At 32.6% G+C, this 26,622-nt stretch overlaps 2 protein-coding genes across 3 annotated transcripts in view; one reads left to right on the top strand and one right to left on the bottom strand.

The window, feature by feature from the left end:
* The window catches only part of LOC129219705 (ubiquitin-protein ligase E3A-like), a 64,476-nt gene extending 62,894 nt beyond the window's left edge, over positions 1-1,582 (bottom strand). The window contains exon 1 of the mRNA XM_054853990.1: positions 1,418-1,582. Coding sequence (XP_054709965.1) covers positions 1,418-1,467 — 50 coding nt within the window. The 5' untranslated portion in view covers positions 1,468-1,582. The remainder of the gene's footprint in view (positions 1-1,417) is intronic.
* Positions 1,583-1,895: 313 nt separating this feature from the next.
* Positions 1,896-26,622, top strand: part of LOC129221563 (2-oxoadipate dehydrogenase complex component E1-like) — a 72,734-nt gene continuing 48,007 nt past the window's right edge. For both annotated transcript variants that reach the window (XM_054856058.1, XM_054856059.1), the window contains exons 1-3: positions 1,896-2,082; positions 17,348-17,471; positions 26,140-26,314. In XM_054856058.1, coding sequence (XP_054712033.1) covers positions 1,977-2,082; positions 17,348-17,471; positions 26,140-26,314 — 405 coding nt within the window. In that variant the 5' untranslated portion in view covers positions 1,896-1,976. The remainder of the gene's footprint in view (positions 2,083-17,347; positions 17,472-26,139; positions 26,315-26,622) is intronic.

Raw genomic sequence — 26,622 nt, 5'->3', positions numbered from 1 at the left:
GCTATACTAAATTGATTCTGTACTTGAAAAACAGACATACCTTGCTGTGTATGATGATAGCGACATATTCTACAATGGGAAAGTAACTTAAATCTTAGACTAAGAAAAAGCAGAGATGAGTTTTCTGGAACAAGGTATTGAAAATTTTAGTTTGTTCAAGCGAGACATTTCTAGTAGTAATTTGAAATAAGTGCATTTTTTTTTCAATCTAGTTAATTGATATTATAAAGAAAAATCCTTACACTTGATAGAAACAAGAATGATGAAGGTAGTATACAAATATTAAAGAAATTTTTTCACTGAATTACGTGCTTAGAGCAAAGAGCAATAACCAATTGTCATTGCCTAGTAAGAGTAACATCAAATTATCTCAATTATAATGTGTTATTTCTTAAACATAAAACTTTTTGTTATTAAAAAATCTTTGTCGGCTAAGAAATGATAATTTAGAAGTGTCAATTGCTTTTGACATGGATTACTTAAAAAAAAGAGGGTGACACGTATTTACCCCATATGTGACCCATAATTACCTGGATCCGGAGTAATTCTTGGTTACTCATTTAATTTAAATAAATGAATAATAATGTAATTTTAGGTGAACTGATTATTTGAATAATTTCTAAATTATGTAAGTTTACTCCATGCCAAATCAAATCATTTTATCTTTTGTACTTAAGAAAATATTAAATGATATGGTATTTTGACCAATAATTGCCCCGTCTAACCTTAATCAATTTCACATTTTCAAAAAAATCTGAGACAATGATAAAGGGTTTAGTGAAACTTATGGTAGAAAATTGAACTGCTCATTACATTTTTTGATGAGATAAGAAATGAAAAGTAGACTAAACATGCCCCATCTCCCCCCTACTTATATTTTGAAAATATGCAATGTGTAACTTTGGTTTAAATATCTTTTTTAATTAGTCATAATTCTGAGATTTGATACAACCTAAAGTGATAGTTAAAATTCTTTGTTTTGAAAACGATTTCTTCTTGCGTTAATGACGTAGTTAAAAGCAGCAAACACATAAAGAGAAAAACATCGAGGGATCAGAAAACGCGTACTTTTTTCATTTCTCTTAAACAGAACGATTACGAAATTGGCATTTTCGGGTAAAATTTCATGATAAAAAAATATTGAGGCAGTTTAAAGAAGCGTCCCTATTGTTTGCATCCTTTTCGGAAGGATCACTCTTCTGGAAAATAAACAAAAACAATCAAGATCTTAGATGGTGCAATGTACTAATATATAAACAAAGCCAATAGTTAAAACATTCAACGCACATTAAAAAACAAAAAAACATTGAAGAAGTTACAAACACAAAATCTCTCGGGCACTGAAGATAAAAATCTGCAATGAAATCTTGAAAATGATTAATTTTCGAATTTCGAACATAACAGCACAACATATTACCTGCTAGCTTCCGCACTGCGAGAAGCATCATTTGTCTCTTGAGAATTCATAGACACTACCGAATTGTTTCAAATAAATATTAACAAATTGATAAATGCGTAAAAATATAAGAAAAAATTAGATATAAACTTTTAAAACATAAATAGCTATTTACTCGGTGATACAGCAACATTGCCAACTTAAGTTGAAAAATTACTTCACTTCAGATCAGTGATCAGTAGCAGTTGGAGCAAAATTTTAGAGAATTTTTTTTTAAATCTCACCAAAAAACGAAATTGGGGCAATCTACTCAATAATGAAATACTAATTCTACAACTTAGATCGTTTACTGCGTAGATTCAAGCTGAAAACAATGTAGAGCTTTTAGCTTAAAAGGAGAAGGAGAAAAATAAGTCTATATTTATAACCATTTGCAGGTGGCAATATCATTTTGTAAATAAATATTACCATACGATTGGATTGGATCGTTATGTTGATTAGCAAGCTGAAAAAATAATGGGCTTGCTAGTTTGAAAACTTGTTTTTTTCAAATTGAAAGAAAGAAGCAAATATAAGTAAAATGAGCCGTTTTTTGTTTCCAAATTTTAAAAGGTTTTCTATAAACTATCACACTTCTGTTGGAGTGTACGGATTTCGACCTCGACCCTCTGCTAAAGTTTATACAGGTATGAAGTTCCAAGTTCGTGCACCAACATCAAGAAATTTGTCATTTGGTCCATAGACGGAGTTAAGGGGGCTAAGTCTCCGTGTGCTTATTAGCTCCCTCAAAGGATAATATAAATAAAGTTTAAAGCCTTCTTTTTGCATCTGTATTTCTAAAACAGTTAATTTCGTACTTCAAAGATTATACGCTTAAGAAAATTATTGTTTATTTTTTTACTCAGCACTGAACACTCTACGAGGCTTTTTCTGCTGTCTCACGCCTTCCTAGTATTTACTCGTTATACATTTGTTGTTTGAAACTGCCAGATGTGTGGGGAAGGCAAGCCAGGGGAAGAGGGGCAAATTCAAGTATAGTGCTATAGCATGTATCCAAAAGTGAAGTCATGAAACTTCCTTGACAAGACCAAAGAAATCCTAAAATTGTGTTTGAAAACCTTAAATTTCGGGAATGAGCATAAATTTTGCTCATCTCTTATGTCACAAAAGTTTGCTCAGAATTGCAACTTACTACCCTTTTTTCCCTTATTTGATCAAACTAAGTCTTAAATGGTGCTTCTGGTATTTCCAGAAGGGTATCAAAGCTCCTTATCCATCATCACCAAAATAGCTTTGAATTTGTTTTTAGATAACAGCTTACGGCGTTTACCATCATTTCCCTAACATTACAAAAAAATAGCTTTGTTTCTAGTGCTTCAATGTCAACAAATTTCTGGAAAGAGCCATCGAACATGTTTCCAATCTCCATTCCAGTCATGTCTTTCCTATCATGTTTCCAATCAGGGTTTCCGCGACCCCAAAATGCAAAAACATTATCTAAATTATCATAATGAAGCAAGACATTTTTATTTTCACGCTCAATAAAAAAAAAGATTCACAACCCGAGAGTGCTCTCAAGCATGGCGATGTAGAACGCTTATAAATCTTAGCTGACATGTTTCGACTGCCATTAAAAGGCATTATGTTTCACCCCATAATTGCATTATTGGCATTTTAAAAAACAAACTTGTGTTCTCTCAATGATAAATACAATTTAAATTATAAAGAAATATTAGTTACTCCGTATTTATTTCTTTAAAGATGTCGTGACTGAATTGTGAATTTTGTTTTCAACTGGAGATGAAACACATAAAAGTCTGAAAAAGCAAAAGTCTGAAGCATTATGCTAAAGCTTTTTTGCCAAAGAACGTTTGAACTTGACTGAAATCCTCTTTCCAATAACGCCATTAAACATAGAGTAAAAGTGCATTTTGAGGTCTTTAATTTAGAAAGGCTTCTGAAGGAGAATACCCACATCCTTCCCAGGTTTCTTAACACATATCCTAAAATTGTATTTTAAAAATTAAATATCAAAACATTTATTAGAGCTGCCCTGCACCTAATCCTTTACCTAACACAGTGGCTGATCCAAGGTGAAAAATCTTTGAACCACCCTTTTCCAAATATCATTAAAATTGTATTTCGGAACTCATATATTGAAATGAAGCTGAATCCCATCTCTTCTCTTTACGTCACCAAAGATAATCCATAATTACATTATTAAAGCTTCAATTTCAAAAGATTTCCGGAGAATCGCCTAAAAATCTTCCTTTCTCCTTATACTACCAAAGATTGTCAAAAATTATGTTTAAAATGTTAGGGGAAGAGCCCGGTGGTGGATCTTCGATTTTTCCGAGACGAGCAAAAACTTGAAACCGTCCCCCTTACCTCTTCCCGTTTTTTATGTTTTAACTTTTCATTCTTTGTACTCAAAGCACTCGTAACATTTAGTTAAGCTCTTTTAATCAGATACATTATTTTAAAAAAAATGCTTTAGTTTTTAAACTTTTCATAAATATTTTAGTTAGTCCCCCCCCCCTCCCAATATAATTCATTTGTTATTCGCCCCCTCCCAAGAGGATGTCTGGATCAGCGAATGTCCTAACAGCATGAAAGCATGAAAGATAATCTGGAGTGTATTTTAGGACTTCAATTTCAAAACTTTTCCGGTGGAGGGGCTGTAAAACCACCCTCTTTCCCTAAGATAAGTACAAAAATAGCACAAAATTATATCTTTTTGGTTTGAATTTTGAAAAACATCTGGATTAGATTCTCTCTCACACTTATTTTTTCCTAAGTATTAAAAAATGCTTGATGTCACACTTCTTCTTACTCTTTTGATTCTCCCTTGTCACAATTTCATGAACCCCCTCCCCCTGGAAGCGTGACATCATTTGTACTCTAGTAATCCACAAATACTTCTTCGTTGTCAATAGGATTGTCGAATTCATTGACACGAAAGAAGCGTGCACTTCCTCTTTCCTCAGTTAAAAATTTGAATGGCAAGTGTTCTATATTTTGATATGAAGGTGCATGTTTGAAATTCTATAACTTTTGATGGTTAAATAAAATATAACAAAGTAGCATATCAAATTGAAGGAAATTTAAAGCTCTACAACTTTGTTATTGACAATTTTTATGAATACTGATCCTGGGGGGAACTAGAAGCAAATGTTTCACAAAAAGACAGATTTTCTCTGAAAATCACCATTTTTTCATAACATATACCCTGAAAATTAATGGAAATTTGACACATATGTGCAGAAACAGTTCTATAGGAGCTTTATTTAGCTTGAACTTTTATTTTGAACTCATTTTTTCCTCTTTTTTCAATATATAATTACAAAACCCAAAATTTGCTTCTCTCCTACCTTTAGCTCACCCCTCAGGCTCGGGGACTTTTAGTATGTTTACTTACTCATACCCCTAACAATATTCTGAAATTATCGCATATTCCATGCACGCAACAATGTGTTCATTGACTGGACTTTTGGACCAAGGTGTCATTAATGTTGGAATCATCTTCATCAATAACCACCCTCTTACCGTTGTTTAATGCGCTGGTAACCTATTACCCTTTTTTAATTTTTATTTCTAGTACATAATTGTATTAATTATATAAATGTAAACTTTGAAAATTTTTATCTACTTTGTTTCTTGATTTTCATGCTTAAATTTAAAGCAGATATATCTGGTTAAACAGGCCAGTGAATTGAAAGTATATTGTAATTTATAGCTGTAATATGAGAAAAAAGAAAGTGAAAATTTTCTTGTTTAATAAACTATCTTATAATTAATAATGCATTACTATTATTTTAAATTTAACCTCTTTACTGTGAGAACTTCTTCGCCAAAAAAGGTCACTTTATGTGTAAACATTTTGAAGAGAAATGTTCACTTCCCAGCAATGCATTTGGTTCCGGGACCTCCTGGGTTGCTACTCCTTTCGTTTTACAAAGGAGCTTCTGCTTGATCAATCTAGCCATTATGGAGATCCAGCGCGCGATAGTTTCTAAAGAGTGGGAGAGAACGCTGTCCCTGAGGTGCAAGTAATAGGTTGACGATGACAGCTGGAATGTATTCATTTTACTTTCTCTTTTCTTAGGTTTGTTCAGGGAACCATTTTGAAATTCTCCTAGCTTCAAAAGGACCTCTAAGCATTTTACTACGAAATTGGAACTGATGTGATATACCCCACCCTTGGCGACTTTTTCCTGTTGGCGCCAAGAAAGCGTCGCCAAGAAAACGATGTATGACGACATATGTCATACATCGTTCTTAGCAATGCTTTTTTAGCGCCAACAGGAAAAAATCAGATAAAAAAACATGATCAAAGCACTTCAGAACACAATATATATAAGAACAACATAAAAGCACAACAAAAAACATCACGAATATATGCTTCAAAAATGTACAGGGCCGGGGTTTTTTGTAAACATATTAAAATACAATGAAATAAATTATTGTATTAATTACAAGTCGAAATTAATGCATTAATTTTTTTTCATCATTTCTCCCGGATACGAGCCCTCGGTCTCATAGTACTTTCGTAATGAGACCTCGGCTCGCCGGCCCTGCCTCGGTCTCATTACGAAAGTACTATGAGACCTCTGGCTCGCCAGGACCTCGCTCCGCTCGGTCCGTTATCCCTTCGACTGTTAGTATACATTACAGTCGGAGTATGGTCACAGTTATGTATATTTTCATGACACCCAAGGGTGGCTCATTCCGTTCAGTGTACAATAATGACACAGTTTTAAGTGCGAAATATGCACCATTATTGTGCAGATTTATTAATAAAATTCAGCATTTTTAAGAGTAAACCGAAAGAACTTTCAATTGTTAACATAAAATTCAGTACCTAAAGGAGGCACGTTAATAGAATGTAAATAATTCGTGGCATCAATAAGAATTAACTTTTAGAACAAAATAACTGTACTATTTCTATAAAATTAATTTACATACAGTAAAAATAAAGTTAAAAACTACAAGAACCCCTCAAGGATTTGTAAAAACAAAGAATTTTTGAAGTGAGAGGTTTTTTTTGAATTCTAAAATAAAGAACTTACCTTTTTATATGGTATAAATATTCACACTCAGTCTAAAACAATACATCATATGACAATGGCACATTACAGATACACACCACGTTGGAGTTAACTTTTAATTAACCTTCAAGTTTGAAGAAACTGGCATTTTCTAATGTTTTTACTTCAAAACACAACTACTGAATTTAAACTAACACAAAATAAGCATTCCTGTAAGGTATATTGCACGAAACAACACCACGTATCTCTCCTGCGTGAAACCCAAACAACCCAAGTAAACAAGTTTGAACAGATCTGTAAGATTGCCTTCGGGTTGCTAAACACAGGTTAGTTTGGCCAGGGATGCCATGCATAAAAAATTATCGCCTCATTGGCGAGAAAAATATTTTAATTTTGTGCAAAAAAATCGAATGTCGCCAAATGGGGGGGTATATCACATCTGTACCACGAAATTTCGATTTATTTACTTATGTTCAGACAGACGTTATATATTTTGTAAGTGCTAGTCAACTAGTTTAGTTATTGAAATTTGCTGTTCAACTTTTAAAACTGCGCAATAAAATCAATTTAATTTAAAAATTAAGATTTTAAAAGAGAAACAAAAATTCATGGAAGTTGAAATAACTTTTCCTTACCACAAACTCTAACATGAAGTTCTTTATATTCTAAGGATAATTAGATTGCTTATTAAAACTGCGAAGCTTAGTATTTGCCACATGATTGTACTATGATAAGCAATGTTATTTTATTTTTTACAAACTAACGGTTTGTAGTTTTGCTGCATAAATTTTAATATGGTTGCCAAAAGCTGGGGCATTAACTTTCATCACGTATGGCTTGAGTCAAACCCATTTACTTGGGTGTGCAAGTGTTTCCTTGGTTCCAACCAACTTAAAGCCAAAGTTTTCTAGCAATGAAATTCAGACTGAAACATTTAAAATTTATCCTGTTCTATATTTTAATAATTTCAAGCCAGCAAAAAATTCAATAGCAATTGTATTTTTTTTAAACGATGAACTTGAATGCTTCGTATATGTTATAGTGTCATTCGGAACCGACGTCCACAAATTTATAATTGAAGAAGAGTCTGTTTACAAAATGTAACTAAAGATGGGGCAAACCTAACGTGGCGGCATTTTGAAGGCTGAGCAGATCCTAATGACAACATCACGACGCTATCAGGTTAGGTTTACCTCAACTGTAATGTAATTGAAATCAAAATCATATGCAGGATCCGACTAAAATATGGGGAGAGAGGCGTAGATAGACCTTGATGCTTCCCCCCCCCCAAATTTTAACATAGTGCTTATTTTTCTGAACGTACGCCCTCGCACCTCTTGCCCCCCCCCCTCACTGCGGGGTTGCCATGTGCGCCACTGGGTTTAGCCATTGGCTAAATCAAAATTTTAGCCACTTGGGAGCATTTCAAAAGCAGAAGCCGTAGGCTACAGCCCAATTCCCAGATGGAAATTCTGATTACGCCAGTGACTGCTATAATACTTAAGCACCAAATTGATTTTTCTTTCAACCTTCTTTGACCCGCGGGCCGGCAACGTCTTATTAAAATGACTCCCGGGCCGGTCAGTTTTTTTTTTCTTATTTATTATTATTTTTTTTAATATGAAAAAAAAAAGAAATTGACTCGCAAAACCTGAAAAATCTGCTGAAAACACTTTTGGACCGGAGAATCTCGCCCCCCTCCCCCTTCCCTCCTCCACCTTTTCTTTTTATTTTTTTTTCTCAAAAAAAAAAAAGTAAATTTTTGACTCGCGAATTGTTGAGGAAAAAGTTAGTGGGCAGCTGTTTTTTTCTTTTTTTTTTACTACATATTAAAGATTTGTTGCAAAGAATGTAGATATCTTATTGTTGTAACAACTATCCATAAGTAAGTGAGCATTTAAGAAAAATCAAACAATGTATATGATAGCATTTGCTATGTAGCCCGATGAGGATTCACACAGCAGGAAAAATTTTATTCCAAATCGAGCACGTTTTTTGGGCATGTACTGCTTCCATGCTAACCTTCCTTTGTACAGAAGAAGGGACTCGTCTGTACAAATATCCCGCTCAAGAATGTAGCAGGCTTTAAATTTTGAAAATAAATGTTGAGAAACACTTTCAATTTTTCTCAGTTGCTTTGGTGCGGAGGAGGGGGGGGGGATTAGAAACATCAATTTTACACCAGTCACAAACATTGGCTAAATTGTCATCTGCACTGTTTTTTCCATCAGAAGATTCTTCGTCATCAGAATAAATACTATAATCAGAGCTGTCGTGGCTCGAATAATCTGCATCTGACATTATGAAGCATATAAGTATTCTCTAAGAAAAAAATGTTCTAAATGCATCGAATGTTCAACAAAGAATGAAGTCCTTCTCGTTGTAGATACAACAATGTAGCAACTGTGCATGCACAGCCAGTATACACCTTATCAGTCAGACATAGCACCCATGAAAAGCAAGAGCAAAGAATTAATCCCCTTTCAAAAGAAAACCTGAACTATTGTAGAAGAATCAACATGGGAATTCGTGCTTGAACGAGCAATTCGAATCTAGTTTCTACGATGAGAATTAGTACTCGAAAAAGCTCTGGGCTGTGTTTGTATATGTTTAAACAAATTCATATATATTATACGTGTATATATAAGTAAGAAGGGAAAGCATACATTTTTGTATTTTATCCTTTCTTCTTTCAAACTATTGAAATTTGTTCTAGTTTCTTAATTTTTCATATTCATGGCTAAATGTCCCAAATGATGACGAAAATTTGATTATGATAAAAATTAAATTGCTTGGAATCGGTTGCAACATTTGTTAAAAGTGAGGAGAATAAAAAGGGGAGGGGAGTAATGAAAAGAGCGTATAAGAAGTATTCTTCTCCTAATATCGATCCATTTTATGTGTATAATCAAAGCATCATTTAATTTTTCTTGTTCATATTTATTGAAAATATGTCGTGCATTGTAGGAATATTGCTTCGTTTTGAATACATCCAAGATTAGTTAAATAAATATCTTTGCGTCAAAAAGTAAAATAAGAAAACATCAAAAAGCACAAATTACAGATTACTCGAGACATGTGCTTCGCCGTTACAAGGAAACGCCTTTTTCAATGCAAAAAAAAAACTAGTATCTTGTGGCCATCACGAAACTTTCTTCTATGTTTTTCTTTTTTTTTTCTGATCCCTCCCCATGCTTGACGAGGAAGCAATATTCCCAACAAAAACAAAATTACACATGCAAAAACTTGACGACTATCCCAATGTCTGAATTATTGCAAAAGCAAAGCAAAGAGCGAAAATTGAAAGTTATTTTAAAAGCCTTGCTTGAATTAATTACGAATATTTATTTGTTAACAAACATAAAATGGCAACAATTAAAAATTTTAAATCATTGAGAAAATATTTCCTATCATTTCCATACAATTAAAATCACGAGAAATACGCAGACGACAATCTATTACGATTTATCTTTCTTATTGTTGCATTAATAAAAATATTTTTATTCGCAAAAGAAAAAATCAACACCTCTTGGAGCGATCGGCGTCAAATTTGAACCAAAGCCTGTTTACATATGGATTCACATATATTCCAAATTTCAACCAGAACGTAGCATTACTTCTTGAGATAGGGCACTCAAAATGGAAAAAAAGAACGGTTGATTGCGCTATCCCCTTTTTAGCTGTTGACACAAAAATAAAATCAGTTCTTATACCCACTAAGGGCTACTTGCCGATAAATTTTTCTTTCATTCCGTTCATTATTTCTTGAGATACAGCAGTCACAATTGACGACAAAAAACATTCTATAGCTCAACCCCCGTTTGAGTTATTGACACCAAAATTGAATCAGCACCTGTTCCTGTTAATACCAACATATGGACCAAATTTTGTTTGATTCCGCCAGTTACTTCCTGAAGAATAGTAAGCATGCGTAACTCGAAAAACGTCCCATTGCTTCACCCCCCTTGAAGGAATTCGCGCCAAAAACTAATGGGCACAAGTTCACATAGGGGCACATATGTGTACTAAATTTCATTCGATTTCATGCGGTAGTTTTTGTTGTAGAGCGGCCACAAAAAACTGGTCACACACAGACGTGACACACATACACACACACACACAGACAGACAGACATTTTCCAAAAATGGTCGAAATGGACTCAGCACACCTCAAAACGTTTGAATCCGTCAAAATTTGAAATTCAAAAATTTGCACGAATCCAATACTTTCTTCTATATATTAGATATAGAAGAAAGTAAAAAGGAGCTTTCAGATGTCTTTTCCTCTACAAGCTCATTTCTTTTTCGTTGAAAAAGGCGTTCCTTGTAACGCTGAAACACGTGTCTGCAGTAGTCTGCAATCGTAGTTTTTGACGTTGTAATTTCTTATTTTACATTTTAGATTGTTTACTATATGCAGTAGAACCTTACATGTCCGAATCTCCGGATACTCCGAACAGATTTTTTTAAAAATTATAATTGAAAGCATTACCGTAAAAGAACTAAATGTGTTAAAGGAAGAAAAAGAATTTTTCAGTACATATTGATTTGAAACACATTGGGGAAAAAAAAAACGCAATACAGGATTACCTCATTTACCTTTAACAAAAAATATTAGAAGAAACTTTACTTGAAATTTTCTTTACATTAAAGATGTTTTGAGGTGAAGAGACAGGTCGAGTTTTTATTGGTGAAGTGATGATACTGTTGACGAGGAACAAATATTATTCCTTAGGTCTCAAATACATAATGTCTGTTCGTGAAACCTAGAGTCTTTTACTATGTTTCACTGATTTGAAATTTTTTTTTTCCTATCGCAGAGCTATATTTTACTTTTTCAGCTTCAGAATGAAAATTGAGAATATTCTCTGATCAATTTCTTCTAAAACCAGTCATCTTGTGTTGAATGTAAACTAGAAATAAAAATGGGATTGACTATTTATTTCTTTAAAATGGATATTTCTTTGCATCGGTATTCGATGCAATGAGATTTTACTGTATTATTTACTGATTTTTTTTTTATCATTGATCAAATTTATTATTATTTTATTTATTTATTCTTGACATTTTTTTGACTTAAGATTTTCTATTCAAATTCATCAGCTGTTCCTGAATCTTGCTCTTATAAAACTACACATTCCATAATTGTGTTTGTGGTAAAGAAAGGGGGGGCTAGTGGAATGCACTGATACGACAGTGAACCTGTTTCCGTCTTCATTTTTCTCTCTTGGGAGTGTCTGAAGTCTTTTATTCGCATCGCATTCTAAGCTTTTCTGAATAGATATCTTTTTGGGGTACAAACAGCTCACACACATGTGTTGTATTTTCTACCTTGTCACTCTATAATAGTAAAAGTGATGCGATGTGATAACTTACTTTTTAAAACTTTTTTTTTTAAAAAAAATCAAAAACAGGAAGAACATATTGATTAGAAGGAAAACTACTAGCCTCAACTTGGGGTTTGGGACCACAAAAAGCAACAGCATAAGTAAAGGTGGTTTTGAACGAGTTTACATTACAATTTGCATTATTTATACAATGGAAATCCAAATATTTCGGGGGGCAGCATCCCTTCCCCTTCGTTCCCCTAAACTACATCATTGCAGATTGATACGTTTAATTGATTCACATTTTGCCGCGATTTTACATTTTTTGCACTAAGTTTAGTTTACACAAACTAAAACGCCGCACAAGTTTAGATTCAGCTGACTCTTTGTAATAAATAAAAAAACGTCCTACTATATTATCTCTCTGTTTACATATATTTATAATCAACTAGTATGGGGGACAACTGCCCCCTTTTCTTTCAAAAGAAAAGGTTCTTATTATTTTATAAAAACTAAAAAAATGTAGCATCGAATTGAAAGAAGTACTATACACCATTAGTGCCAATATTTGAGATCGTGCCCCGGACATTTTAATAGAAGGTCAGATATTCAATAATGACGCTAAAATTAAATTTTAGAAAAAGTCACCTGTAGAGACAGCACCTGCCTACCCCCCCCCCCTCCCCTTATGTATCTCCAACTTTTTGTGCACCAGCTGTTTATGTTCTCTCTAATTATATCTTTATCTCTCGTACTCTTGCAAGGAAACAGACACAACTCAAAATTTGAGAAAAACGTACTAGATATTTATTTTAAATCTAAATTTAATGCTCTTTTTTTTTTGCCAACAAAACTTGCACAATACTCCTGGCATATGTCGAATTTCTCGGGAAGAGAAAGAATTTCCGACCCCGCAATGCGATGTAATTTCAAGTCGTCAGGATGCATCCCACCCCTCCTAGGAACTCTGAAACATTTAACTAAGACACCCTGCATATATAATAATTCATCATGTTTCTCAGCAGTTTTTCCGGTCGAGCTTTACCTAGGTGTGTGAGAAGCGTTTCGCAATTTCACCTTAAAATAATTAATATTTTCCTTTGAAAACATTTGCATAAAAGGTGCAATATGTAATATTTTTCTTTTTTCAAATAAAAACTTGAAGCACTTGGTGATTTATAAGTTTAACAACGTTTAAAACAGCACTAATTTGCAAAACAAGTTGTAGACAGAAGGGGATTGCAGTGAAGAGGAGGATTGCAATGAGAAACTTGTAATACAAGAAGATGTGAGCTTTGGATGTTATGAGGTAATCAGGACATCCAATCAAGTCCATACCTAAGTTTAAAAAAAAATTTGTTATGAAAAAGGTCTTCCTTGCGCTCCCCCCCCCCCCCCCTTCCCCTTTTTCCGAAACATGCGACTGAAGTTTTTGGTAAACTTGTGCTGTTTCCAAAGTTGTTGATTTTTTCCCCATTTACTTTTTAGCTCAGATATTCATTTGTTTCATACTAGGAAATTTACTAAGAACTTGACGGAAAGGCATTCTGTAGAGAAAAGAAAAGCGCAAAACAGATATTCATATAACAAGTTAGAATTTTATCTTGAGAGGTGTTTGTTGTAATAGTTCGTAAATAAATGTATTTCAGAAGACTTGAATTGCAAATATTAGACCAAGTTCAGGATTAATTTTAAGTGATAAGTGTTGTAGATACCTCAAATGTTTAGAGGAGTACTCTGAACACATTGAATTTGCTCTAAAAACCTTTCATACTTCCTTTTCAAGAATAGACAAAGTATAAGGGTTTCCTGATGGTATTACATACTTCATAAAAAATAATTTAATGGAAAAGTATGAATTTTACACCAATAAGCTCGTACCTTTTTTGCTTTGAAAAACAAGCTTAAAACTCCAAAACAGATGTCAGCATTTTTTTTTTTTGGGGGGGGGGATAACTTTGCATTTTTTAAAAACTAAAATGGTGCCTATGTTTCATTATTTTAAACCACTTGTAAACATGTTCTTTTTTTTTTTTTTTTTGCAAGCATTAAAATTTAATTTTACGGAACTGTGTTGTGTGACAAGAAAATTTTCCTCTCAATTCTGAATTTAGCGCAAAAAATCGAAAAGAATTAATCATCAAAAAATAAGATACATGACATAACCCACATTATTAGATCAAGTTTATATTCCATCGGACAATGGTGTCACCCAGAGTTTCTAGGGACGCTAGTGCCATGAACTTTCATTTTGTAAGAAAGATTAAGTTTATGATATTTTTGAAAAAGTATCATTGACAGGTTATTTATATTTGAACAGATTAATCAAGATTTTATGCTGGCACTTTTATATTTATTTCAGTTATACTTTTATATTTATTTCAGACTAAGATTTCTAATCCCGATCTTTTTGTATTTGATAATTAATTATAATGAAAACTTCATTTTCAGCATTTTGCAAGAATATTCATTTTTAGTACCTAATTTTAATCTAAAAATACACAATTTCTGAGTACACATCCATTTCAAGCAGTGTTGGGATGAATTTACTCATAGTTCTTGAACACGTGCATCGGTCCAGTGAGCGGAAATATGTTAGATCGACAACTCACTCTCCACCTACCCGCGGTTGCTCCTTTTTCGGAATTTATCTTAAGACACCCGCGGTTAGTTGCTTCGAGTACTGCAGGAAAGTCCACTGCCCCTACTCAAGGGCTCGGGCTACACAGTTAAAGGCACATAAACCTCACCCCGAGCTCAGCTCGGGCTACGCAGTTAAGAGGTTAAGTAGATGTAATGTTAATCAAATTGTATAAATTAAAAAGTTAATGTTTTTTTATAATTTTACTTTTTACATAGGTCAGGTGTCTGTCCAGGATTTTTCACAAGGTTCGTTTTTTGTGAAAAATCAAATAATTTTATGAAAAATCAAGTAATTCTGCAAGAAAAAAAAATTTTAAACAAAATTTTAGAATTTTGAGATGGCGCAAACTGCATCATTGACACTTTAAAGTTGAACGTTTTCCCATTTCTCTGTTTAGAATATCATTCTTGAGTTTTTTTAATATTCTGAGGAGAGAGGGCATTGCTGTCTAGGAGATGGGCACCCCTCAAGTGTCAATATTTATTTACCATTCTAAATTAAGTTAAATTTTCTAGAAATGTTATATGTATAGAATTTAAAATAATTGTAACAAAGAAATTCAGGCAGGGGTTCAGCATTTAACTTTTTGACCCAAGACAGTGTTAAAGAGCACAGAATTTTGTTTAAAACTTATAAATGCCGTGATTTTTACAAAAATGAAAAATATTTTATTTGTTTACCTCTTGATCCGGGAGAACTCGCATCGGGTCTCTCAAGCCTGGTCATTACAAAACTATGCTGCCAAAAATCACCCCTTCAACGATAATGAATGAGGTCCACAGTAGCTGCTTACAAGGTGACCTACATACTGACCACATGCCTTTCAGGAATGTGTATTCCCCCTTTTCCCCAGAAAATTCCGGTTCAAGCCTCAGAGGCCCAGAGCGAGAGCTCACGCTTTTCATTTCAAATTGTGAATGTGAAGGAAGAGGTTGTAAAATGCATGGCTATTTAAGCTACAAAGATGAAATGAAGAGGTTGCAGACCTTGTCAGTTGAGGTTTCAACTGATGAGGACTCCTTTAATGAAGATGATGAAGAAGAAGTTGACACAGAACAGTATAGCAATCATCAGTCATGCTCAGAAGAAGATTTAGATTCATGTATCATAAAACTTTCTTAAACCTTACTTTTTAAAACATATTTTAGAGGCTGTTTATCTATTTATAATTCAGTGTTGAAAACACATTTTTTTTTCTATTTTGCAAACCCAAATTACTGAAATAACCACTCCAGGCCTACGGAGCCCCCCACGAGCTTTCATGTGACGAAAAGTAACCTGAGTTCTCCTGGGTTAACAAAGCGTACTAAACACAGAAAATTCGAAAAATCAGATTCCCATAGCGGTCCTCAAAGGAGGAATCCTCAAAGTGAAGGCATCAAAAGTATAAAAATGGCTTGTAAAATAAATATTTTTGATAAAATTACTTTAAAATTGCATTTAAGAGTCTTATGTTGAACATATCATTAATATCTGGACACAGTTGAAGCAAAATAAATCAATAAATAAATAAAATAAAAAATAAACCATCAATTTAGCATTTTAATTTGTGACTCATAAAAGAAAATGAAATTCCGCTTTAAAAACTTGAAATAGGCGTTGTTACAAAAATAAAGAGACTTTTCATTTATTTGCATCCTAGTAAAGCGAAGTTAACTTGAAAAAAGAATAAAATATGATTCTCATATTGAATGTAAAAAGATTGCATTTTTCAAAATATAGGCATCTAACGAAAAAAACGGTAAATAAAAGAGTTTATTAAAAGTTAATTATCCTTTTTAGCATCGAAAAATCAAACCTACATAACTTTCTCCCAAAATAAGTTAAACATCCCACCACCAGACGCTAAGTGGCGATAAATTTGAAGTTGGTAGCCCTATCTGAAGCTATCACATTTCCCCCCACCCTTGCTATCCGTAATATTCTGTATATTACTGTATATTATTGTTTATTAAATCATGTACGGGGGGGGGGGGGGGAGAAAAGTACTGACTTTTATTCTGAGAAGTTTTACGCTTTTCACAAGAGTGCCTTTTTTTTCTTTTGCAAAATTAGCAGATTTTGTATAAGTTGATCCCTTTAATTTAACTTTAGAAAAGGTTCCAAACATTATTGTTTTTATACATGAAAATACTGTGTTATTTTGATTTGAGATTTGCTATTTCATTAAACAATTTGTGAAAGATCTGTTTTTATTTATCAGAATTTTGTGAAGGGTCCCTTAACGGACCCAAATTTCCTCTGGCCAGACTTCTGTAGGTATGTAATTTATGCACAGGGGAGCACTTATGATGGACCTGATTTAAACCCCGAACTGTAAATGATGCACAAATTCAAACGGAAAACACCAAGTTTTTTTTCAAATACAAATATTTGATGTGATACCTTATTTTATAGGGCATACATTCAGAAAGAATCACAAGTTAAAAAAGAAACAAAATTCAGGGGCTTGCTCCTCACATCCGGTTGAACCTTAAGCAAATATTTCATCATTCATTGCCTAGTTTATGAATTTGAAGTTGTCATTTTTTTTTAAATTTCAAGTGTCAGTATTTTTAATTCCCCCAGATTCCACTTTCAAAAGGAAAAAAAATCACAAAAAATGTCCTTCTCTTTTTGAAAAATAGTGTATTACAACGCATTAACTGGCATGCTAGAAATAAGTGAAGTTGACCAGCATGTCGAGCAATTCGAAATTTTCAATGGGCTCAAAAAGGTAGGGAACCACTGAATTAGACTCTTTAAATTTATGTATCTTAATGCAATATGTGCAATAGTTTCAAAATTTGATTTTTTAAAATCGGGTCCATCTTCTGTGCTCACTCGTATTTTTTATCTTGCCAAAATGGTTAGCTTCTTTTTTATAAGCTTGTCACTGTTTTAAACTTTAAACTGTACAACAAGCTTATGTTCTAAATTTTTTCTATTTACAGAAGAGTTTTTGCAGAATAGAAACAAGAATTTAAATTTATTCCAATTGTCTGAAGCTTTTAGAATTCATGGACATAAAGTAGCTTGCTTGAATCCATTACAAAGCCAACCAAAATTGCATTCAGTGTAAGTATTAACTCTTGTATCAAAAAATTAATGAGACAATGTAAAATAAATGCATGAATTTTAAAAAATAAAATAAAATACTGATTTAACTTTTTAATGATTTTGAATGTCTTATCATGCCTAGGGGCGGACTGGATGAGTTTGGCCCCGTCGGGAAAAGAATATTTTGGCCCACCTCTGTAAATGAAAAAAGTTTAAATTAAACAGTGCTATAGCATCCCAACCATGATCAAGCAAAGACATTAAACTATCGCTAGTTCCTATTTTCCTTTAAGTTTTTAAATCAAGTTTTAAAGTTCTAAAAAAAGAAAGTTGTGAAATGTAAAATGAAGCTAACTTTCACACATTTTTATGTTCCTTGAAAGAAGGATACTAATGCAGGGTGGCGACAGATCAGGGAAAAGTCAGGAAACTTTATCATTCAGGGAAATATCAGGGAAATTTGAAAAAATAACAAAAATTCAGGGAAAATTGATCAAATGAAGAAAAAAAAATCCCTTGCAAAATGAAGTACTTTGATTACCTGCAAATTTTCCGGCAATTATTTGTTTTAAAAAAGTAAAATTAATGAGGTGCGATTATACAGTGCCGCAGATTTGTGCATCCTTTTTCCTCAAGGTCAAAGTATTCAATCTTATAATGAGCTTCGTAAGATTGCTTCTCTGTCTGTAAAGTTGTTTATTTTACCTAGCTTGAATTTTCCTTCCACGCATTCCATGCTACGTAAAATAAACAACCCTACAGACAAAGAGGAAGCCGTCATTAATGAATTCGCTCCCTTGCCTTTACTCATTGTCTTGAAGTAATTAGCATACTGTTATCACAATTTCAAGAAAAAATCTTTTTAAATTAATGCTGAAAATATCTTAAAAGTTACCATTTTGGCATTTTTCATTTAATTGCTGGAACTGAATTTTAACTGAAAATCAAAGTCGTTTTTTTTTTTTTTTGGTCATGGTATTATTTGCAGTCACTTCAGATTACACAAAGGTTTTTTTTTTCAGACTTAAAAACTCTTTTATTTTAAAACTATATACACATACATTTTGAAATTAATAATTGTTTTTGTATTTCAATGATGTTTGCTACTAAGTTAATCTAAGGTTATTTTTTTCGACAACTAATGAAATCATTTGAAATTGAGTTGTGTACATAAGTAAATATTTTTATTATTTTTTAATAGTTACAATGCTGTATTCATTCATTAAAACCTAAGTTCTTGATTAGAGAATAAATAGCTCAATGAGTGATTGTTGAAAGATTTCAGTTTGTTTTACATAAAAATGTCTATTCTGCCATGTGCAGGTAAAGGGCAGTAACTGCACATTTTTCATTTTTTGCATTTTTGTCATCTATTGTACTTTATCTTTATTGTACATACTCGTATTTGGTTTCCGCTGAAAAGCTGAAAAAGAGGCGCGAAAAAACATCTAATTCCAACGTTTTCCTATTGTTGGTACTAAATCCACCACACATTTCTTCAAAAGTCTGGAAAACTAATTTCTGCAGATACTGCCATTTACCTGCACACGGCAGTATTATTTACGTAGGTAAAACTACATTACTTCTATACTTTAACTATCACTTTTTATTCTTCACCCAATCCAAAAAAAAAAGTGGACATGAGGATGAAAACTCAAATTTCATTCAATATGGTTGAAATTTTGCATACACACTGTTAAAAGTATACTATTTCATATTTTGTTGGAAAAAAAATTCATTTATGTCATTAACATACTTATTTTAATTACTAAAGTGGAACTATATCAGTGCAAACTAGACCGCACCAAAACTGCTTATGTTGCATGGTCTAATACAGCTGAACAAATAATTCTACAAATCTATAAAGTTTCACACATAATCTGACCTTCATTAGCAACAGTTTTTTCCTGAAGAGAAATGTCTACTAATCTTCACTGCAAAAGGTAAGCATATTTAATTATTCTTAATTATTGTGTCACACCCGCAACAAAAAAATACATTTATATTTCCACAGAAAAATTTATTTGCCTGAAAGTTTTGAAACTTTGTATTCAAAAATAGTTTACTAAAGTACTTTGAATAACAAACAGAAAAAAAATTAATTAATGTTTTAATTGGAGTTATTAAGCGTTGCGGGTGTGACGTGTTCCTGTTGCGGGTGTGACATTTAGTTAAAGTCACACCCGCAACATCTTTTTAAGTTAAACACAAATGTAATCCTGGAAAGCATGTAGATGACAGCACTAATGTTTTACCCTTGACCTTACCGTTTTCCTTTGACTTATTTGTCTAGACCTCAGTTAATTCAAAAATTAGTATCTTAAGAGCATGTGCAGTTGATTTATTTAGTTTGGTGTTCTATATTATTGGTTCTCCTAAGAAACATTTTTGTATTTCTTTTTTTATAGTTAAGACAACTATTCAAAAAGTTTTTTTTTTTTCAAATAAAACTTAAAAAAATCAAAACAATATTTTATCTTTTTTTAATATGTATAAAAATGTATAATTTTGCTTTCAGCATTTGGCTTTTTTCCTCTTTACTTACAAATAATGTAATATTAGGGACAGATTATTTTTTACTTCAAATTCAAAATAAATATAAAGAAATAATAAAAATAGTAATGAAACTGTTATTAAAATATTTATTAACTTTGTATAAAATGTTGCTAGTTAAAGTTTTGAATTATAAATCAAAATGTAACATTCTTAATTTCATTTGGGATTAAAAAAATTCAAAGAATTTCAAAAAAAAAAAAAAAAATATTAACATGTTCAACAGAAATTTTTGGACTTGTAGTGCTTTATTTATTCACTTTACACATTTTTTTTTTTTTTTTTGCAGAAGAATGAACAGCACTGAAAGATTCCGAAATCATAGTAAAAAGATGAAAGAAAACTCGGCTAAATATTCAGAATATTTTCAAAAAGAAAGGGAAAGAAACAAAGCAAGAGAAATAAAGCAAGAAGAGAAATAAAAAAAGAAACTACTTAAAAAAAGTAAATCCGTGGCCAAGAAAGAAAAGAAAATTTAGAAGCAAAAACAGAATGAGAGGCAGAGGAAGTGTAGAGAGAGAAAGAAGTTTTGGACAAAAGGTGCCACTACATCTCCAGCTGTAGAAGCAGAGTCGATGGGAAGTTTTCAAAGAGCTCAAACCTTAGATAATACAATCCATAGACAGGTACAATCTTCTGTTAATGTCATACGGCCGTAAAGACTACAACATTAAAATTGCATGGTCATACTTTGCAAGGTCTCATGGAAAAGAAGCCGTGGATGGTGTTGGTGTGGTAGCAAAAAAAATGGTGTCACTTGCTGTTCTACAGCGTAGAGCAACAGTCTATTCTGCATGGGATTTTGCCATTTGAGCAGAAAAGGCTCTTAAAAAAAATCAGAGTACTTTATTCTGCCGAGAGCGACATCACAGAAGATGCTGTAAAAATGCTTGACGGATGCTGCTGCCATGTACAAGCTGTACCAAACTTACAATCGGTACTCCATGTTGTACCAATCGGTACTCCATGTTGTACCAATCGGGGTACAATTCAAGCGGTACTAACTGCAGAAAGTGCACTGAAGGTAGTTTCATTCCTGCCTCAATCGGAAACGAACTCCCTTGGTAATATAAATGCCATTGGAGATTTTGTAGAATTAGTTTTGTTTTGTACCTCAAAAAAAAAAAAAAAAAAAAGCAAAGAAAATTTTGTTGGTCAAATCAAGCAAATAGATGGAGAAGACATACAAGTAGAATACTTGAAAAAAAAACTTCAGAACATGTATACATCTGGCACAATCAGTTGGACATATCATGGGAGAAACAGAACGTTGTTATAAGAAAATTAATACCCCCTGAAATCATCAATTCTAGATTGGATTTATGTAAAAAAAATGTTCCTTAGTTATTTGCAATTTCTCTTATTTATTACTGTGCTAATCATAAAATGTCAGATTGATAACTTTTTGTGTATGTTGTTATTTTATTGGCCACACAAGTCACACCCGCAACGGCAACTTTGAATATTTTTTGCAGTGAAAATAATTGAGTGAGTATTTAAATTTTTTTATAGAATAATTAATTGAGTATTACTGTCTAACATTAAAAAAAACCAGTTCGATCGGTTGATATAACTCACAGAGTTTTGAATGTTTTGATTGCAAGGTGAAAATGCATGTCTTTTTACGTCACACCCGCAATGGCTAGAAATTAATTTTTTTAAAAATAAATAAAATATCAATCAACTTGCAAATTGGCATCAGTGTCCCTGCAAGTAGTCTTTATTGAAAAATATAGAAATTGAAACCTATACTCTAAAATATTTTTGCTGATGATTAATTTAGTTAGTGTAAATGTCACACCCGCAACTTTGGATTGGGCGTCTTGCAGCAACAATTATACTGCTTAAAAATTCAGTTCAAGATTATTTCCATTTAAATTTTTTAGTTTTATCATAATTAGATATGTCTTTAAGAGTGGTTTTAATAATTTCTTAGGATTCTTATTTTAACTGGTTCCTGGAAGTAAAGTATTTGTTTTAGATTTCCTACAATATTTCTCTTTCGATAATTTAATATACTGTTTTTACCAAAAAAAAAAAAGAAAGAAACATCTTTTCAAAATATATTTTTAATTAACAGCTTAAACCATTTTAAACACTGCATTTCATTTAATAATTCTTGTTCGTATTGAGATTGGTAGAGTTCCTTGACCAGTTTAATACTGAAATGAGTTTAATACTGGGATGTGTAATGGAGTAGAATCTTGCTGAAAGATAAAATGTGTCACTAAATGTGTAACTGCTGTGCCTCAGATGAAGTATCATGCAGTCTATTATTGTTAAACAGCGGAAGTCATGCATTGTTTTATTTTAAGATATATATAATTTCCCAATTCCAGCAGCCCTCATGCACCCACTAACCAAGAAGGATGTATCAAAGTAGAGAGAACGTCTTACACAAGATTTCTCACACACTTTTCCTTTTAAACATCCAACCCGAACACCTTTTTTTTTTATCACAGATATTTCAAAAAAAGATTCATTACTGAATATAATACTTTTCCAACCTTGTTACCCTTGTATGAGCTTTTCTTTGCACCAAGAGAGTCGTACATGTTTTTGCTTCATGTTTATCTTCGGTCTTACTTCATAGATCCGCAATTAAAACTGCAGTTTATGCAACTGTGCAAGTGTTGTTGGCATGGATAAGATAACTATACATTCTGTCCAACACTTATGGACGTAAGAAGCATTTTTCAACAATTATTTTGGACAAACTACTTTAATTTGGGTTCATCTTTTCCAGGTGTTACAATTTTTCTACTTCGTTTACTTTTTAGTTGGTCAGTCCTTCTATATTCCTTTAAAATCTTACATACCATAGATTATAAAAGGTTCATTTGAATTGAGTTGGATAGTTTTTTTCTAACTTTAAGAAATGATGCAATTGTAATTTCGTTATTTTCCTATTTATCACCTTGACGAACCATTTTGAGCAATAAAAGGCTTTTAAAAGAGCGTAATGTTACCCGGGTGCCAAGCCCCATACTTGTGACTAACTATAGGTTAACAGATATGCAAATATTTCCACTATTTTTTAAAATTCACGTTGAATGAATAAATTATTCCAATTTTTTGATCCATATAAAAAATCTATTTTTCCAAGGTGTTAATGATCTATAAATTGTTAAAATAATATCTGAAAAGTTGTTTAAATTGATTCACCCATTCATGAGTAACGAGTTTTAGTCTTTTTAATTTGCATGCGTTCATTTTTCCTGACTCAAGGGCAAGTTTTGTTCAATGAGTTCTGACATTCTATTATTTTGATTTTGGATTGTACACAATTTCGACTTCAATTTGATGGGTAAGAAATTAAGTAATTTTTTTAATGAAAATTTGATTGACAAAAAAGGGTCATCTTTTTAAGTTGGCCCAGTCGGGGATCCCCAACTAGCGAACCTGGCCAGTCTTCCCCTGATCACGCTCTACCGAGCCAGTTTCAAAAGCATTTTACACTTATTTTTATGATGCTAAATGTTCGTTGTCAATCGGTCCAAGGTGCAGAGCGGTTGCTAGGCATTGATAATAAGTAGGGCAATTGATCTACATAGTAAGTTATGAAAAAAAAAACATCAAGAAGAAGTTCACAAATCTTACTCATGACCCAGGACCATCAGAGGTTTAAACTAGGAGGGTTATATTGTGGCCATCACAAAATTTTTCTTATGAAATGTGATCCAAAAAAAAAAAAAAAATTACACACACAAAAAATTGGATGCCCATCAACCCTACCAATTCCAAACTATAGAAAAAGCAAAGTAAAGAGAGAAAATTGAAAGTTATTTTAATTGTCTTTATTAATTACAAATATCTTATTTGTTAACAAACACAACATGGCAACAGTCAAAATGTTTAAATCATTGAGACTTCATGGTCATTTTTCAACAATTAAAATCTTGTGAAATACGCAGAGGACAGTCTATTACAATTTATCTTTCTTATTGTTGCATTAATAAAACTATTTTTATTTGCACAAAACAAAATCAGTCCCCCCCCCCTGGTGCAATTGGCGCCAGAATTGAACCAGAACCTGTTTACATATATAGGTTCACATTTATTCCAAATTTCATCCAGAAAGTAGCATTACTTCTTGAGATATGGCGCTCGCAGTGAAAAAGAAAGAACGTTGGATTGCCCCACCCTCTTTTCAGCAATTGATGCCAAAATAAAATCAGCTCTTGTACCCTTTAACCCTAGCGTCAATGACCGGGTACCCGGGTACCTTTTTGCGACTTTTATCATAATTTTTACGCTTTATAACTAGGTCTTGGTAAAATTGCTTTTAATCCTTGTTATTTGCATGAATCTGAACTAAAGAAAGTTGTAACCGTATTTTTTAAAAAAAATTTGGGGGTTTTTTAGCCTTTAAAATTTTTATACCTAGATTCAATAACCAGGTGCTCGGGTACCCATTGCACTGCACGTCAAAAAATGCCTCTTCAAAATGCTTCTGACACCAATTTTTGATGACTCTCATGTTAAATGAGCCCTTGAATCAAAGTATGACCACCGTTTTCCCCCATCATTCCCCCCCCCCTTGACATCAGGCTCCCAAATTGTATTACGTTTTCGGTAGTTACATAGTAAATATTTATATTTGATAGGGAAAACAGCATTGTATTCACCATTAATATTCTTTTGAAAGGGTTAGAGAAGTGTATTGTTCAAAAGCATGAACATTTGTAGCAAGTTAGGACACTCAAGCGCGCCCCCCCCCCCAAAAAAAAAAAAATCTAAAAAATCCTCAGAAACGATTTTTTTTCGATAAAGGTTCATTTTTCAATTTTTTCACTTATTTTCTTGGTGTAAAACCGAAGAATTGGACTCACTTCCCATGCCCGAAAAAATTTTCGCGCTGTAAAAAAAATAAATAAAATAAGAATTTATAAGCACTTGAAAACATTGCATATTACATGCGAGTCACACTGCAGATCTTACACTTAAAGAAAGTTTCCGTATAATTTACATTTATTCAAATTACATTTCCAGATATAATTAAGATTTTAAATTAAATTAATTATACTCATAATTATATTTCAGAGGGCACTACACTCGTTAGTTTCATCATTCGATCAAATGCTTCGAAATTATCAAAATATTTGATCAATCGTGTCAACACTAGATTTTGTTTTGTTATAAAACGAAGTAGTTGTGACTTTTAGTTGCTCCAGAGTTGCTTTTGTCATGATGTGAAGTGAGAAGAAATATTACGGCTTTTTCTCTTTTTGTTGATGTACGAACATATTGTTACATCGTCAGCAATTCTGAATTAGGAACTTCGTATCTCTCAATATTTAGACAATAATATTTCAGTTGGAATACATTTTTTTTTTTGGAGCATATCTGTGAATGTCAGACGGTATGACAGCAAAGGTTGAGCAAATGATAGTGAGGCTAAAAATTAGATAATATTTTTCGGTGCAGCAGGCCTATGTGTATATGGTATGAGTTTCGTGGGCCCCATGTGGTCCGCGGGTCCTAAGTTGAACATCACTGGTATAAATAAATAAAATACTATGAATTCACTATGAAATACCAAAGTGTGAAATCTAATACATCCAGTATTACGAAAAAACTGGAGAAAAACATTTTTTTCTAACAGACAACTTAGCGTGAAATGTAAACATAAAACACTGGAAAACAATAAGCCATTTCGTTTTTTGGTAAAAACAGGATACACAATTCCCCAGGTGAGTGTGGAAGAAAATGTTTTAATTAAATGGAAGAGGTGTCAGAAAAAAAAATATTTTTCTGCTCTAAATCTTCGAAATTGGAAATGGGTACCCGGGTATTGAAAGTAAGGGAAAAGTTTGGCCATTGATGCTAGGGTTAAGGGCTGCTTGTCTATAAACTTTTGTTTGATTCCGTTCATTATTTCTTGAGATATATTAGTCGCTAGTGATGACAAAAAACGTTCAATAGCTCAGCCCCCGTTTGAGCTATTGACACCAAAATTGAATCAGCAGCTGTACTTGTTTGGTTCAGCATATGGACCAAATTTTGTTATATTAGATATGGAAGAAAGTTAAAAAAAAAAAAAAAAAAAAAAAACCCTTTGATTAAGTTAGATCTGTAAAGTGACATTTTATAACATGTAGAATTTTTTTTTATGTTTTGATTTGTTTTCTAGACAAAGTGCTAAATTAGATCCATCAGTATATGGCATAAATCTGCAAAATGAAAATCAAGTGAATGTAGAGGGAATACTTTATTCTAGTCAACCTGATCTCTCTGTGCAAAATGTGGTTCAACTCTTGAAACAAACTTATTGCAGCAAAATAGGAGTTGAGTTTTATCACCTTGAGGTAAGTTTTTACATTACGTGCGTAGTTTGTATTTGTCAAAATTTGTCACAGATTTTTTGTCTTGTGTTAATATTATAAGTCTGGATATGTTGGTATGCTTTTCAATTTTCCTTTTTTTTTTATCTCATCAAAAAATTTAATGACCAGTTTAATTTTTGTGCCACAAGTTTCAGCAAATATTCAACCCAAATTTTTCTGAAAGTGTTCAATTCATTATTTTTTTTCCCAAAAATATTTTTTAACATAACCTTGTAAAGTGGACCAATGTGCCCCATGCCTGGGGTAATTTGGTCTGCTGTACACAAACA

Source organism: Uloborus diversus, chromosome 4, assembly GCF_026930045.1.
Source record: "Uloborus diversus isolate 005 chromosome 4, Udiv.v.3.1, whole genome shotgun sequence".
Taxonomy (NCBI): domain Eukaryota; kingdom Metazoa; phylum Arthropoda; class Arachnida; order Araneae; family Uloboridae; genus Uloborus; species Uloborus diversus.
The sequence above is the reverse complement of the archived record's forward strand: the minus strand, read 5'-3'. Positions and strand labels throughout refer to the sequence as shown.